The 16,441-nt window shown below is 40.4% G+C and overlaps 1 protein-coding gene across 1 annotated transcript in view; it reads left to right on the top strand.

The window, feature by feature from the left end:
• LOC103253009 (formin-2-like) overlaps window positions 1-16,441 on the top strand; it is a gene marked incomplete at both ends in the record, with an annotated part of 107,595 nt that overhangs the window by 26,514 nt on the left and 64,640 nt on the right. The window contains one exon of the mRNA XM_021709361.1: window positions 2,594-2,760. Within this exon, the coding sequence (XP_021565036.1) occupies window positions 2,594-2,760 (167 nt within the window). The remainder of the gene's footprint in view (window positions 1-2,593; window positions 2,761-16,441) is intronic.

The raw sequence follows: 16,441 nt of genomic DNA, 5'->3' as shown, positions 1-16,441 counted from the left end.
CCCGCAGGCTCAGGCAATCCACTCACCTCAGCCTCCCAGAGGCGCAGGTTATTGTTAATGCAAGGAGGTGAAGCTCCGTTTAGAGAGATTAGGTCAAGGATTCTCAACCTTGGGTTATTTTGCTTTCCCCCACCTCAGGACATTGAGCAATGTCTGGAGACATTTTTGGCTGTTACAACTAGGCGTGGGGTGCTTGTGCTCCTGGCATCTAGTGTTAGCAGCCAGGGATGCTGCTAAATGCCCAGGATGGCCCCCTGCCCCCTAATACAGAAATACCTGGCCCAAGATGTTAATAGTGTTGTGGCAGAGAAACCCTGGATTAAGGACTTAGGGCTTATTGTAGAACTGGCATTTCAGCGGGTCACACTTCGCTCTCTTCCACATTGTTTTGTAACCTTTGATAATGTTTTGCTTGATATGCACACACACATCTACTCTCATCCAACAGGCAAGATCCCATTCCTCTTATTCTCTGTCACACACAGTATCTGAGTGGTAGGAAAGAATGTGTTCGTTTTAGGGCTATTTCCAGTCATTCTGTAAGATGCGTATAATGGGTATGCTGTTATGATAATTAATTACTTGAGAATTGAGGGATGCCACATCCTAGGTATTCAGTTCCAGTTAGGTGCAGACAAACTGAAGTTCTATAGGGGAAACATCCTTTATTTTTCCTTAAAAAAAAGTCCTGAGAGACTGTAGAAGATTCTCTAGTGGCCCAAGGGGATAGAGAAAATAGAAAGGCCTCTTTTGCTGTGCTTTGTCACTCCAAATATCAGAGGCAGACTTTGAGATTAGTGTTGTTTTACAGACATACATAGGAAGTGGCATGGAAATGGCATGATTGGCATCCTGATAGAATTGAACATCTATATACTTGAAGTGTATTTGTCGTAACCGAAGTAGAGTCTTGGTCTGGTTTTGCACAGCCCTGAGCTAAAAATGATTTTTTACATTTTCAAAGTTTTTCAAAACCAATCCAAACCAGGGGAAAATATGCGTCAGGGACCTTACAAAGTCTAACATGTTTACTATTTAGCCCTTTACAGAAAACGTTTGACAATACAGAGGGATATTTCATTTCCAATTCTGACCATGATGTGAATGAATCTGTCACAGAATCATCACATGGCATCCATTCCTGAAGTCCTAAAAATGTATTTATTGTATAGTTCTGTGCAAGTGGCTAGGTTTGCAAGACATTTGCTGGCCGTTTGCAAATTTATGTTTCAGTGAGGGAGGAAGACACTAAACAAGTGATTGTGCCACCAATTAAGCAAAACCATTAATTGCACAAAAGGAGCTCTGAAAGGTTCCAAAAGAGTAGGAAAAGGGATCACACTGAAGGCTTTTCTGGATAAAATGTTGATCTAAATTCAAAGAAAAAATCTGCTAATTAGAGGGAGAGGAAGCAGCCGGATAAGAACTAAGGAACAGTTAGTTGTCCCTTCTAAGGGACCCTAGAGATTTTCTGTATCCTCTGCCACAGTTTATGAATGTGGAAGCAAGATATACAAACTTCTGAGTTTAGAGAGCCAGTAGTGTCAGAAACAGATTAGGGACTACACCCAAGGCTCTCAACCCTGACTCACATTAGAACCAACTGGTGACCAATAGAATACTGATGGCTAGTTGCCACTTCCCACAGTTCTATCCTCCTCAGGTGATCCTCAGGTATAACCAAGATTGAGAATCCCTGGACTAGGAGGACCAGTATCTTCTCATTGTGCCTGCTTTTTTTTTTTTAATAGGAAAATGACTTTAAATAGGAAAATAACTTAAAAAATCTAAGTTTGGCCCATCCTAGGGTTATGGAGCTACCCTGGGAGCATCTGAGAAAATTTTGAGTTTCTGTCATTTTTTTTTTCTTTCCTGGGTGACTTTTCTTTTTTGCTGGAAAGTTCTCTTTCCTTCTTATGAGTTGGTGCCTCTGCCTGCCTCCCTGTCTTCTCATTCTCTGTCTCTTCATTCCCTGTCCCCTTCCCATCACCATGCCTGAGACTGTGAATATCAGTTGCGGACATTTCTGAGCCCAAATGGTGGCATGTTGGGTTAACTGCTTCCTTAGAGAACTAGTCACAATTAAATCCAAAAGGACTTACTCTTTTGGATCCAAATTTGAATCCCATTTGGATTTACCGGTTAAATCTAAAACGGAACTGGGAGTTGTAGTGGCAGATGCCTGTAGTTCCAGCTACTTGGGAGGCAGAGGGAGTAGGATTGCTTGAGGCTGGGAGTCCAAGACCAGCCTGGGCAGCATAATGAGACTCTGCCTCTAAAAAAAAAAAATCCAAAAGAGTTGGGGTCTTCTTAGATGAAAGCTCTCCAGTTCATAACTTGGCCCATTCTCTTTTGAGGCAGGAGGTATCTGAGGGGATGAGAGAGCAAACCAGATCTGCCCTTTCCTATGGCATCTCCAATGTCAGACTGTAGAGCTTCCTTAAGTTGGATAGGCTTCTTTTTGCACGGTGAGTAGCCTTGGAAACAGCAGTGTTGCTTGCTGGCAGTGTTTACCAGGCCTCCCTCCTCTGGGAGAGTTTCCAACCAGGTGCTCCTCCAGCGCTCCCTCCTAATGACTCTGTTTCATCCTCAGGGAGGACTCTGCTGGAGAAGTTGTTCAGCCAGCAGGAAAACGGGCCTCCAGAAGAAGCAGAGAAGTTTTGCTCACGGATCATCGCCATGGGTCTTCTCCTTCCTTTTAGTGACTGCTTCAGGGAACCGTGTCACCAGAACGCGCAATCAAGCTCTGCTCCGTTTGACGTAAGTAGGAGAATGCACTTCTGTCTGGGAGGAGGGTTTGCCGTCGAAATAGCAACTGTGATGTGTAGCTGCCCGGTCACCCTAAAATGTAAAAACAGCATGGAATGCAAGCTTTCCTTTCCTTCACCACTCAATAGCTCAGTGTGCCTGTTTCCATGCTTTTTTTTTTTTTTGAGTTGGAGTCTCACTCTGTCGTCCAGATTGGAGTGTAGTGGCCGCTCCCGGCCACCGCAGCCTCGGCCTGCTGGGCTCCAGAGATCCTTCCACCTCAGCCCTCCAAGTAGCCAGAATTACAGGCATGCGCTACCACACCCAGTTGATTTTTTGATTTATTGTAGAGATGAGGTCTTGCTGCCCAGGCGGGTCTCGAACCCGCGGGCTCAGGCAATCCACTCACCTCAGCCTCCCAAAGGCGCGGGATTACAGGCTGAGCCACTGAGCCTGGCTGCTTTTTTTTTTTTAACTTGTGTTATATACATTTGCCAGCCCTCCTTTTCTTAACAGATGACCACTCGATAGTTCTCCAGCCTGCTCTAATCAGTGATGATTTAAAGCGACTGTAAGTCAGTATTTTGACCTTTCTGGTCGCAGGCATTCCTTTGGAAGCAGCTCTGTAAAGCATGGGTGTCCTTCCCAGTGGGCTGCAGGTTTCCATGGGCCCTAGAATGCTATTTCAGTGTGTTTCTTACTCATTTGTGTTCAAAGTATTGACATGAAGCAGCACTGTCTGATTCCTTCCCTGGTTCCCATTCACCAAGAGTGTTCATACCGTGGGACAGTAATTCAAAAGGTGTATTCAAATTCATAATGGATATCAGCACAGCTGGATTATCATTTTCAAGCTAGAGTATTACTCATTTTTCTCAGGTCTGTGGTACATGTGAAGCACTGGTTGTGACAGATATGCATCCAGAACCCAGATATATGAGAATTCTCATACATAAAATTCTCATAAGAAAACTAGAGGACAGGTTGGCTCACTTGTGCAGAGCCCAGGATTTGTATTTGAGGGTAATGGGTTTTCACCCATAAGGAGTAGTTACTTTGTTTTGTTGCTGCCAACTGCACCGTCTTGTCAGTTTTAAAAGACGATGAAAATGAGCCCTGGCTGAGGCCAGGATATGATAATAAATGATAGAGTGCCTATACTTGCTTGGTTTCTTTTTTTTTTTTCCCCTCTTTTTTACCCATTATGACTTGGCACAGTCTTCCTTTATTTCCTTTCAGTATCAGGAAAATATATCACACAAAATATTCTGCAATCTTCTTGGTACTTCCCATCTGAAAGGAAATTTCCCAGGTTGTGATGTGACTTCTGAAGCTTATTTCTTGAGATTTGTCTATTTACACTTTTTCCTGCTGCAACTAAAAAAAAAACAAACAAACAAAAAAAACAGATGTGACAGCTAGTGACTGCTAGGTAGATTTTTTTCCTCCTGTGGGAAGAATTGGATAATTTAAATTTTGTCCTACATTTCTCCTCTATGAGAGGTCTGTGTTATTGTAGAGACAGAACCCTAGAACAATAGTAGGGTAAATGTTGTAGATCTGAGTTCTAGAAAATATATCAGTTTGGCAAATTGGAATCATCATAAATATAGCATAGGCTAAAGCAGATACTAGCCGGGCCTATTAGTTGCTTTTGATTAAAACTATTCCCAAGTTAAGCAATTTCTTCCCTTAAAGTCCAGAAGTAAGTTTTGTCAGTTAATCAATGTGACAATGAAATGAACTGAAAAGAGTAGGGTAATATTATTGATTGATTGGTTGAGACAGGGTCTCACTGTGCCTCCCAGGCTGGAGGGCCATGTTCATTGCAGCCTCGACTTCCTGGGCTCAGGAGATCCTTCTGCTTCTGCCTCTCGAGTACCTGGGACTAAAGGCATGTGCCACCATCCCTGGCTAATTTTTTGATTTTGATTTTTTGTAGAGATGAAGTCTCGCTATGTTGTCTTGGCTAGTCTTGAACTCCTGGGCTCAAACAATCCTCTTACCTTGGCCTCCCTAAGTGCTGGGATTTCAGACGTAAGCTGCTGCACCCCGCCTCTATTTCTTCCTGGCTGTTTCTTTTACCTCACCTTTCTCTATCTTTGTGTTGGAGAAACTCTTCCTGTCTTGTTTTGGAGGGCAACTGGCTGTGGCATAGACAGTGAAAAGCAAACAGCAAATAAATAAAATCCCTTAATATTGTATGAAGGAATTTTCTCAGAATGGGGAATGTATTTCTTTCAAATTAATGTGATTGCATTTTCTTCTTACTTTATTCATTGACCCTGAACTATTTTTCTTCTCACTCCTCTCCCTCTCCCAAACTCCCAAAATGCATAGAAAAGCAAGAAGACATGAAAGGTGTTTGCTTAAAAAAACATTATTCCATGTATTTAAATAGCAATTCAATAACAGAACTGTACATTTATTGGATACATAGTCAAGGAGTTTCTTCAAAACCCAGAGAGGGTAAGGATACAACAATTCAGGGGGTTATGAGGACTGAGGTGTCAGTGGGGGATAGGGTAGAATGTACGGGGAGAGAAATTTCTGATAATGAGTCTCTCTGCTGACTTCCAGAAAACAGCTGTTGGGAGCACTTCTAGTCAACAATTCTCTTGAGGTCAGTTGCCTTTTGAGACAGAACACCCTGTGGGAATAAGCTCATAGCTGCTCCTCCTCCTACCCCGATGGCAGTTTGTTCCCTTCCCTAACAGCGTCTGCTTTTCCTCCCCTCTCCCTTCTCACTTCTGCACTTACACATGTAGTTAGAGCATTCAAGGTTTTGGATTTGGGGCTCTTACTGATGCAGTTTATGGATTAACCTACTTCAGTTGACCCTTCTGATTTGAGCCCCATGTTATTTTACTCATTCTTAGGGTCTGGGATTTTACTTTATAAGAGTGGTATAGAAAATATGAGAATGCTGGATCCTAATCACTAGACCCCCAGGAAAGATGCTGGCATAGAAAATATTTCATGTTTTAATTTGTTTAAGATTTCAAGAACTTTTAAAAATGAAAATGGCTTTGAGGGATTCTGTTAATTCTTTTACAAGTGTTTACCAAATACATTTCACATGCCAGGTCATGTTTTAGGCTTGAGAGATACATTCATGAACAAAAGAATGTGTTCTCTTAAAATATGTATCCAACTCAAGTTGTGGAGAGACAAATATTTAAAAAAAAGAACAAGCCAGGCTCGGTGGCTCAGCCTGTAATCCCGCGCCTTTGGGAGGCTGAGGTGAGTGGATTGCCTGAGCCCGCGGGTTCGAGACCCGCCTGGGCAGCAAGACCTCATCTCTACAATAAATCAAAAAATCAACTGGGTGTGGTAGTGCATGCCTGTAATTCTGGCTACTTGGAGGGCTGAGGTGGAAGGATCTCTGGAGCCCAGCAGGTCAAGAATGCGGTGGCCGGGAGCGGCCACTGCACTCCAATCTGGGCGACAGAGTGAGACTCCAACTAAAAAAATAAAATAAAATAAATAAAATAAATAAATAAATAAAAACATAAGTTCATTAATTTTTATCAGATTCTAGTAAGTGCTATGAAGGAAAACTTGAATAATATGAAAGAATTAATGGCATGGGGTAGGATGCATGCCAATGGGAGCCACTCTGGGGACCCATGAGACAAGGTCAGAGGGAAAGTCATTCCAGGCAGCTCATGGGGTAAGTACAAAGGGCCTTGTAGGAGCACAGTGTGACCTATGTGCAACTAAAGCTTAGTGAGATGAGGTCTGAAAGGTCTCAGGCACCATAACAGACAGGGTCTTGAAAACCATGGAAGGAATGTGGATTTTTGTTGTGGTTTGTTTTAATTAAGAGTTTTTGGGAGACTTTATGCAGGGGAAGAACATATTTGCTTTGTATTACAGGTGGGTTACCCGGCCTGGTCATTGAATAATAGAGTGCAGGGACAGAAGTAGAAACAGGAGCAGCAGGCGGGTTATCGCAGTAGTTGAGTGAGAGATGGTGGTGGTAGCTTGGGATAGGAGGCTGGTGAGGAAGATGGAAAAGAGTCAGCAGGTTGGGGTGAATTCTAGAGGTAGAGCTGGTGAGAGTTCTGGTGGGTCAGGCATGAGGACAAGGGGGAGGATGAGGAAGTCAAGGATGGCATCTTGGTTTAGAGTAGCTGGGTGGAGGGTTATGTCGTTTACTGAGAGAGAAAAATCAGGTCCATTTTAGGAGAATGAAGTTGTGAGGATCAGACTTGTGCTCATATACGAGTACTTTTCTTGAATAAAAATCCAATTATTTTCAAAACGAATACCTGACTTATTACCTGACGACGTTAGCTTTTGCTTCTTGCTGAGTGGAGTGACACTGACTTTACTAGTTGATCAAAATTGGAGTCATAATACTTAAAATTTTTTCAAACATCAAACTGGTAGGATCAGCTTTCATAAAACAAAAATAAAAATCGAGCTCCTTTAAGGACCTCATGACATTGTCCTGTTATCTCTTTCTATTTCCATTACTGATCTGGAACAGAAACTACCAGATTTTTGTTTTTCTCCTGAATCCTCATATTTGTTGTTTGCTTCCTTTTTTGCTTTTTTTTTTTTTAAATCTCAAATAGAATTCTAAGCTAGACTTATTCCAAAACTAGCAAGAGAAGACAGGGATACTATGAATGCTTGCTGCTTAGTAGGTTATACTTTTGAGTTGCAGATCGTGATCTATTTTTGTGACCTGAGAAAAGTCTTCTTAATTTTTTGGAAGCTGGTCTAGTCATCTCTCTCGTGCCTTTATTCATGAGATCCCTTTTTCTGGGTCATATTTATCAGCAGCTGTTTTCCAGCCAACCACACTTTTCTTACATAATTGTTGATTATCCATTAACAAGCTTTTCTAGGATTTCTTTAATCATAACTATGGCAGATATTGTATTATCTGTTTATATTACTAGGAGCTAAGCAAGTTTACCTGGCCCAAACATTTTTGCAGGAGTAGGTAGTTATATCTGTTTAATCCTCCATGAACGTATCTTAAATGTTTGTGTAGTGGAATATTTTTAGATGCGTGTTTTTGGATGCTGGACTTATCTGGGTTTGGCAGGGCTGCTGATTTTGCTAAATATGCCATGATCTCCATGCTTACCAGATGGGTAAGAGTCCAATGGTTAAGTTTGGCTGAGTGTACAAGGGAAGCTAGACTTAAGACAAGGAAGGCATGAAAATTCAGGTTTAAAAGAAATACAAGAAACTGGGCCCTTTGGCTCATGCCTGTAATCCCAGAACTTTGGGAGGCGGAGGCAAGAGGATTGCCTGAGCCCAAGGGCTTGAGACCAGTCTGAGCAACTTGGTGAGACCTCATCTCTATGACAAATAAAAAAAATTTGCCAGGTGTGATGGTATATACCTGTGATTCCAGCTACTTGGGAGACTGAGGCGGAAGACTTACCTGAGCCCAGCAGGTTGAGGCTGCGGTGGCCATGAGCATGCCAGTGCATTCCAGGCTGGGTGACAGCATGAGATTTCAACTCAAAAAGAAAAAAGGAAAAAAAAAAAAAAAAGAAAGAAATACAAGAAACAATATCTTGAAACTGTTGAAATACAAGTCATTAATAAAAAACCAATAGTGGCTACTGCCAGAAAACTAATGAAATGTACTCATTGACAGAAAAAAAGACTTAAATGGACAAACAGAAATGATTATATGTATTTGAATTCATTTTTTTCAAAGCAGGAAGACTACTTAGATTCTATTTAGTCAAGTCCATACAAATCTTTTCCTGAGACGCAATAAAGGCCTTGATGCATCTTTTGTCTCTAAGGAATATACGCACATATGTATATATATTTTTTGCTGTATATTTATTTTTAAATTATTATTGTGCACAGTATCCACTCTCAGAAAGTTATTTTTATTTTCAAGGTGGTATTGAAATGATTCTTAATACTTTAGGCCAGCTTTTAAAATTATTTTAGCTGATATTTCCTTGCAGATGTATCTCTAATCTCAACATAGACATCACTAATAAAATGTAAGATATTATTTACCAAAATTTAGATTAGTTGTATTGACTTGTGGTATTTTACACCCATGAATGTGATTAGTGACATTGCTCTTGCCTTTTGGCTTTCACAGGTGAAGTCTTGGCTCACTTATATCTCTTCCTTGCCTTTCCTTGTTCCTTCTGATATAGTTAACATCGCTATTTCTAGTTTCCCTTTAATAATTCTTCTTTGAACTTTAAAAAATGCTTTTGATTGTTTGCTGTTGCTTCATCAACTTCAGATCAACTTCATCAACTCTTACTGCCCCATCCTCCTTGGAAAATTAGACTATTAGTGCTTCTACCTTTGCCTTCACTTCGTCTGTGTTCCATTTACCTCCCAGCTTCTACCAGATGTACTTTTATTTTTAGAGTGTTATTTATATATATGCATTTAAAAAAATTTTTTTTGAGTAAGAGTCTCACTCTGCCACCCGGGCAGGAGTGCAGTGGCATGCTCATGGCCACTGAAGCCTCGACCTGTTAGGTTCAGGTGATCCCTCCACCTCAGCCTTCCAAGTATCTGGAACCACAAGTAAATGCCACCATGCCTGTCTAATTTTTTGATTTATTGTAGAGATGTGGTCTCACCAAGTTCCCCAGGTTGGTCTCAAACCTCTGGGCTCGGGCAATCCTCTTGCCTCCACCTCCCAAAGTTCTGGGATTACAGATAAGCCGCCACGCCCAGCAAGGTATACTTTTAAGAGTAATGTTTTATTTCTAGGTTTACTCTAAAAATTGGAAAACATTGACTCTGTGCATCTATTGCACTGCACAACCCACTGATTCTTTGATTTATTATAGAGACAAGTTCTCTCAAAGTTGCTCAGGTTGTCTCGAACTCCTGGGCTCAGGCAGTCCTCTCATGTCTGGCTCCCAAAGTGCTAAGATTTCAGGCATGAGCCACCATGCCTGGCTTCACTATTCTTTTTAGGGAGGAGAAACATGACTTCTTTTCCTATATTCTCAATATCTTTGATTTTTCAACCCATTCTTGTTATTTCATGTAATTCCTTCAACTCTTTCTCTTCTAATTTAGATCCTGTTCTTGATATTTAATTATTACTTCCATTTGTTTTTATCAGCTCCAACCCAGTTACTAGGGACACAAAGAAGAAAAGAAAGCCTCTAAATTGACTTCTAGTCCAATTTAAAGAAATAAGACACACAAACAAACTATTGGAGCTTAGTGATTGAGGGATGCTCTCTAGTCAAACTCTTCTGGATTTTCCACTTACTGTGCAAACTTAGGTAGATGACTTAATTTCTCAAAGTTTGCTTCTTCCTATGTAAATTGGGGATAATATAATAGTTTTTGAGTGTGAGGAAAGTATATAAAATGCTTTATACAAATAAGGTATTTATCTTGTATAGTTATTATTTATACTTATTGTAGTTATTGATTATTATACTTATGTATTAGTTATTATACTTACTTGTATAAAGTATTTTGCACATTGCAGGAATATTGTAAATGTTCAATGTATGTCAACCATCATTACAGGGTCATAATCATGTTTAAGGTCCCAGTGGAGGTATTTACAGTAGGAGAAGCAAAGGGGAAGGATAAACTGGATCTCCTTGGTAGCTCTGGAGGCAATACTTGGGGCAAGACTTGGGGATGAGTAGCAGTTTGCTGCAGAGAGCAGCCACAGAAGGAGAAGTCTGTATAATAGGTAGCACGGAGAGGCATGGAGATGCAGATGAGCACCACTTCTAAGTATTTCTGGAGTGTAAATTGAGAGAATGCTGAGTGGAAAGGAGGCCAGACATGTAAATAAAGACATATATGTCACCCCTGGATGTGTTTGAATACTTTTGAGTAGTTAAGCCATAAACCAATTGGCATTTATAATATATCATGCTGGTGGCAGAGTGGAGAAGAGATTGAAAAAAATTAAACAGAAATTGAGATCTGGGTGATCAGAAAAGTGCCTAAACAGAAACAGAGGCAGTGGGGATAGAAAGAGACAGATATAGGGAGTATTTAGACATTTAGGATTTAGACTTGACAGGACTTGCCATTAGATTGGATGTAGGGAGTGGAGTAAATGACTTTTGGGGGCTTCTGATTTGCATCCCTGGGATACTCTACTAAGAGACAGAATACCAAAGAGGGAATAGGATTCAGGGAGGAGGGCCATTCTCTTTCAAACAGCTAGAATTTGTGATTCTTTGGGACAGCATGGTGGCAGTTCATGGAGGGCAAGGGAACTGATATTGATGGCATTTAGTTTATCTGCTGAAAGCATGAGCGAGTAAATCTGTAAAATTAAAAGAAAGTCAATAAATCAAAAGATTAAAGTTCTTAAAGGACAGTGGAGAATAAATAGGTACAGTGAGAATTTAGAGAGGATGGATTCATTGGAGATTGTGGCCAGAGGAAAGGCTGTTGGTATTTCAGATTTCAGAAGGGGAAGTGTTCTACCAATTCCAAAGTCCAGCCATGGTGGAGGAAAATGCTCATTGTCATTAGATTGAGAAGCTCTTGGTGTGAAAGAGTCAGCAATGAGAAGCAGACCCAGAACCATATGATAGAAAACTTGACAAGTGAAGGCTATACCAAGGATATCTGTAAATGTTTGTGATGAGGAGGGATAGATGATGATGACACAGAATATATGATGATGACTCTACTGGATGACATGGGCTTCAAAGGTAGAGAGGGCATGATGGCTCATACCTGTAATTCTAGTTTTTTGGGAGGCCGAGGTGGTAGGTTTGCTTGAGGCCAGGAGTTTGAGCTCAGCCAGGGCAACATAGTGAGACCCAGTCTCTACAAAAAAGAAAAAAATCCAGGAGTAGTGTCACACACTTGTAGTCCTAGTTACTAGAGAGAATGAGGCAGGGGAATCACTTGAACCAGAAGTTCAAGGCTGCAGTGAGCTATGATCGTACCACTGCACTCCAGTTGGATGAAACAGACCCCATCTTTTAAAAAAATAAACTTTGAGAGGGTTTTGCACAGGTGGGCTTGGAATATTCTCTAGGTGGTATAGAGGGCTAGATGTTGTATGAGGGGAAATTGGGGAAACCACCTTTAGGATTCAGTCACCCCTTGATTGGGTGATTGCATTAGCCTTTTCATTATCTTCTTAAGTTTACCGGTTATTTGTCTCTAGTCCAGTCTCCTCAGTCTGGTCTAGTGGCTCTCAGTTCAGAGACATGTTGTCCTAAAGGGGACATCTGGCAATTTCTGAAGACATTTTTGGTTGTCACAGTAGGAGGAAGGGTGCAGCTAGTATCTAGTGGGTAGAAGCCAGAAGTGCTGCCAGGCATCCCACAGCACACAAGGACATCTCCATCTTTCCCCAACAAAGAGCTATCCAATACAAGATGTCTGTAGTGCCACGGTTGAGAAACCCAGTGATGTACATAGAATCGTATCATTTTTCTACAGAAGGTCTTTAATGGTTTCTTTGTCAGAAAAAAGTCCAAATTATTTGGCCTCCCAGGTCTTCCTTCTGCCTCTCAACACTTTCCTGCTTCTGCAGCTCATGACCACCTTCCCTTTCTACTGCTCCAAACTCGGTCTTTGGCCATGCTGAACTGACTTTGGATTTCCTGGTCTATGCTTTCTCTTACCTCTGGGGCTTTGTGGGTACTACTGGCTTTTGCTCCCAACTGTTATTTCCCAATTAGGTTCTACTTGTTTTCCTAGGACGCTATTCAGAATTCGATGCCACTCCCTCTCAAACACCTTTAACCATCTAAGTCTGCATTTTCTCTCAAGGACTTGTTATGTGCATTGTGATTGGCAATTTACCCTCTAGTGCCCAAATGTAAATTAAATTTTGTGTATAGGTATCTCCTTGACCAGTGTAAGACTGTGTCCCTATGTTTATCTGAGAGGTCTCCGCAGAGTGGTAAGGAGTGCACTCTAGTCCTAGACTGAATTCTAATTCCATTTCTTCTATCTATTTAAGAAGCTAGAGGCCAGGTAGAGTAGCTCACACCTATAATCCGAGAACTTTGGGAAGCTGAGGTGGGAGGATCACTTGAGTCCAGGAGTTTGAGACCAGTCTGGGCAACGTAGCAAGACCTCATCTCTTCCAAAGATGAAAAAAATTAGCCGGGCATAGTGATGCATGCCTGTAGTTTCAGCTACTTGGGAGGCCGAGGCGGAAGAATCACCTGAGCCCACGTGGTCAAGGCTGTCGTAAGCTGTGATAGTGCCACTGTACTTCAGACGGGGTGACAAAGTGAGAGACCCTGACCAAAAAAAAAGAGGAACATTTACCCAAGGTCATATTACAAATTTTCATGTGTAATAATATATAATGTCTACCTCTGGGGTTGTTTTGAATGTTAAATGAGATTAATTTATAAAACATTTAGCATGGTGCCTGGCACATCATAAATGCCAGGTTATTAGTGATTATTATTTTTAATCGTTGTCTTTCAAGTTCCTATTACATAATGTGGCATAGACATTCAACAAATATGCCTTGATTTTGTGAAAAAGAGGACTGTAAGGAAAGCCATGATGACTGAAGTGAGGAAGAATTGAGAATCTCTAATGTGAATTGCCCTGAATTATCAAGGGTTACCTATGTTTGATAATCTTAAAAACACTTGGACAGAGAGAAGATAGAGGATGGGATGAAATATGGATTTGCTTCAGAATTAATGAATGATTCCGAGAATTGGATCTCTGTTTCTGGGCTTATTGCTACCATCTCCCTTTCTTAGTCCATGTACTACTCTTGATTTTATGGCTGTAATTGCCACATTCTTTTCCCAGCCCAGACTCCCCCACATCTTGCTGGATGGAGTGGAATGGACTTGGAGAGAACAGGAAAAGCTATGAGGAGGGAAACGGTACATTGTGGAGGTGATTCTGACATTCTTACTGGTATTATATTTATGATCATTCTGTACTGGCTCCATGCATTCCCTGGTACTGTCTTGAGTTTGACACTCAAATATTGATATGTGATTCACTTACTTAGCTCTTTGTATGGGTGTCTGGCATACTTGATAGATAATGTGGCATGAAAGAATGAAAGGTACTGCTTTCTGTAACACCTTAAGAATGAGGACCTCTATTTCATCTAGAACTCCTAAGAAAGTGAGAATCTAAAAAGGACTAGAGACTGGTTTGCTACACAGCATTACTTTCTCTTTTAAGGAACTCTACCACCTGGACTATGCTTGATTTTCTCAGTTGGATAATTCTCATGAAGTAACATTATTGACAGAAACAATCAATATGTATAAACAGGAAGAAAAATGCTCACTATTCTTTTGTCTCCAAGGGGTATTTTTTTCATCCAGTCTTATTTTCAGTTATGCAAGAAGTTTATTTCATGAAAAAATATAATAGTGGATATTTATTAAGTTCTGACTCGATTTCTTTCTTTGAAGGCTATGTTCTTATTGGGTGTCTTTTTTAATTGCTCTGTATTAATAACTTTTCTTTAATTGATTGTGTGATGGGTCAGATTTTGTCCCCCATGTTTGTAGGCAGGTACTTCAGTGTGAAGTAGAAGACTTTTAACATATAATTTTAAAAATTGATATTTCTCTGAACTCCATCATTTAAAAAAGGACTTTATTACTTTTTTTAAATCTCCACAATTTATAGTAACTTGTCCCAGTTACCTGGCTGGCTCCTGTACTAATTGGTGTGCATGTGTGTTTAAGCATATGCATTTTAAAGCAAACTTGGATATTATGTTTAAAGCATATTTTGAGATTACTTCATTTTTGTGATCTGATAGGCTATTTGGTAAATTTCTAACATGTGCTGCTGTTTGTGTATTTTATTTCAGATGGCAAATAAAGTAAATAAATAAAGGTGATTTTTTTTCCTCCGGTTAGGCTCAATTCAAGAATATTGTTGCAAAGGTAGAGTGGTAATTTTTGTTATTTCTCTTACCATGAAGTTTTCTGAGCTCAGAGGAAATGCTACCAGTCAATACCTCTGTGGATTTTCAAATAAAGTTAATTGAAGGTGAGAAAAGTGAATTTAAAAAACACATTCATGACAATCACGCTTTTTAAGGCAATGACATACTTCTTCATGATTTATTTTTCCTTGTTCAAGAGGATTAATCTGCTTCAGATCTTCATTTTAGCTTTCACACTGGTACTTTTATTACCCATTTGGCAAACAGCATTGGGTGACTCAGAATTCATTTTGAATTTGTATGATGGACTTTTATTAAAATGGATGACTCAGCCCAACTTTTCTGTTAGATTTTCTTTTCTTACCCTTCTCCTGGGGATGCACTGAATATTAATTAGTTCTGCTGATGTGACTTGTATTTTTTGTAGCGTCTTTCCCTTTATCTCAAGAGACAGGAGAAGAACAGAATTGGGAATCTATGGCAAAGCAAAGATACCTTGTACTGAGAAAGCATCATCCCATCTGAAGCTTAGAGGGTTTTTTCCCTCCAAATTTTCACTGGACTTTGGAATCTGAAAAATACATTCTCTTTCTATTATCTCTTATTGTCTAGATTGAAAGTTGGCAAGATTTTTCTGTAAAAAACCAGATAGAAAACATTTTAGGTTTTCGTAAATATTTTAGCATCTGCCACAACTGCTTGACTCCGCCAATGTAGTATAAAAGCAGCCACGGACAATATGCAATGAATAAACCTGACTGTGTTTAGTAAAACTTTACTTACAAACTCAGGAAGCTGAACAGATTTGGCTTGCAGGCCATAGTTGACTGACCCTGATCTATATCCAGATAATTTATATTAATTGAGTTTACTTTGTGAGTTTGACTTTTCTTTCTATCTGTGATCATGTGTGGTTACTAGCCAGTCAAACAATATTTATTGAATTTTTCTATGAAAAATGCAGACCCTTTTCCTGTTCTTATGTAGTTTACTGTCAAAAAAGTCTGGGGGAACAGACACAGTGGCACAGTATTTAATGGAGTTGATGGAGGAGTTTGAAGTTTTTTTTATTTTTATTTTTTTTTAAGCTGTGGGGTCTGATTCAGGGTTAGGTATACAAATATTGATTATGTAGGTACCCTTGTTGATGAGATGTGCCCCTCCTCCCTTAGCAACTTCCAATCCCATGCCCCCTCCCCTGGCATTTTCCCACTACTGCCAATCCCTTTCTTATAGTATTATGATAATTGTTCAAGGTCCGCTTATGAGTGAGAGCGTGTGGTACTCTGTTCTTTGTTTTTGTGATAGATCACTGAGTATGATCGACTCTAAATCCATCCAAGTTGCTGCGAAGTCTTTGTGTTTGTCCTTCTTTATGGCTGTGTAATATTCCATCATGTATATGTACCACATGTTTTTGAGTGATCAGTATGCCTAGAGTCACAGTGTGAGGGAGGAGGGTAGAGGAGGTATCTTAAGAAATGTTGCTGGATGCTGGATGGTACCCAGAGCCATTTGTGAAGTCTTCTGGAAGGAGGGCTTAGGAACAGGACCTTAAACCTGAGAGCAGCAGGAAGCCACTGGAGGATGCTTGGAGGAGGGTCATGTTTTAGAGAGCATGCTGGGTGTTGGTGGAGTGTGGTCTGAGGGTTGTGCTGTGGTTGTAGTTAGGAGGCTGGCTCCATAATCCGGGAGAGAGAGAACTTGCCCTCAATGGGAAAGAGGAAGTCAACAGAACTTTTATTTATACAAAAAGTTACATGTGGTTGCACAGCCTTTTTCTCTTTCTTTCTTTCTTTTTTTTTTTTTGAGTTGGAGTCTCACTCTGTCGCCCAGACT

The sequence above is a fragment of the Carlito syrichta genome, unplaced genomic scaffold, assembly GCF_000164805.1.
Source record: "Carlito syrichta isolate Samal-C Ts95f unplaced genomic scaffold, Tarsius_syrichta-2.0.1 Scaffold191071, whole genome shotgun sequence".
NCBI lineage: Eukaryota > Metazoa > Chordata > Mammalia > Primates > Tarsiidae > Carlito > Carlito syrichta.
The sequence above is the reverse complement of the archived record's forward strand: the minus strand, read 5'-3'. Positions and strand labels throughout refer to the sequence as shown.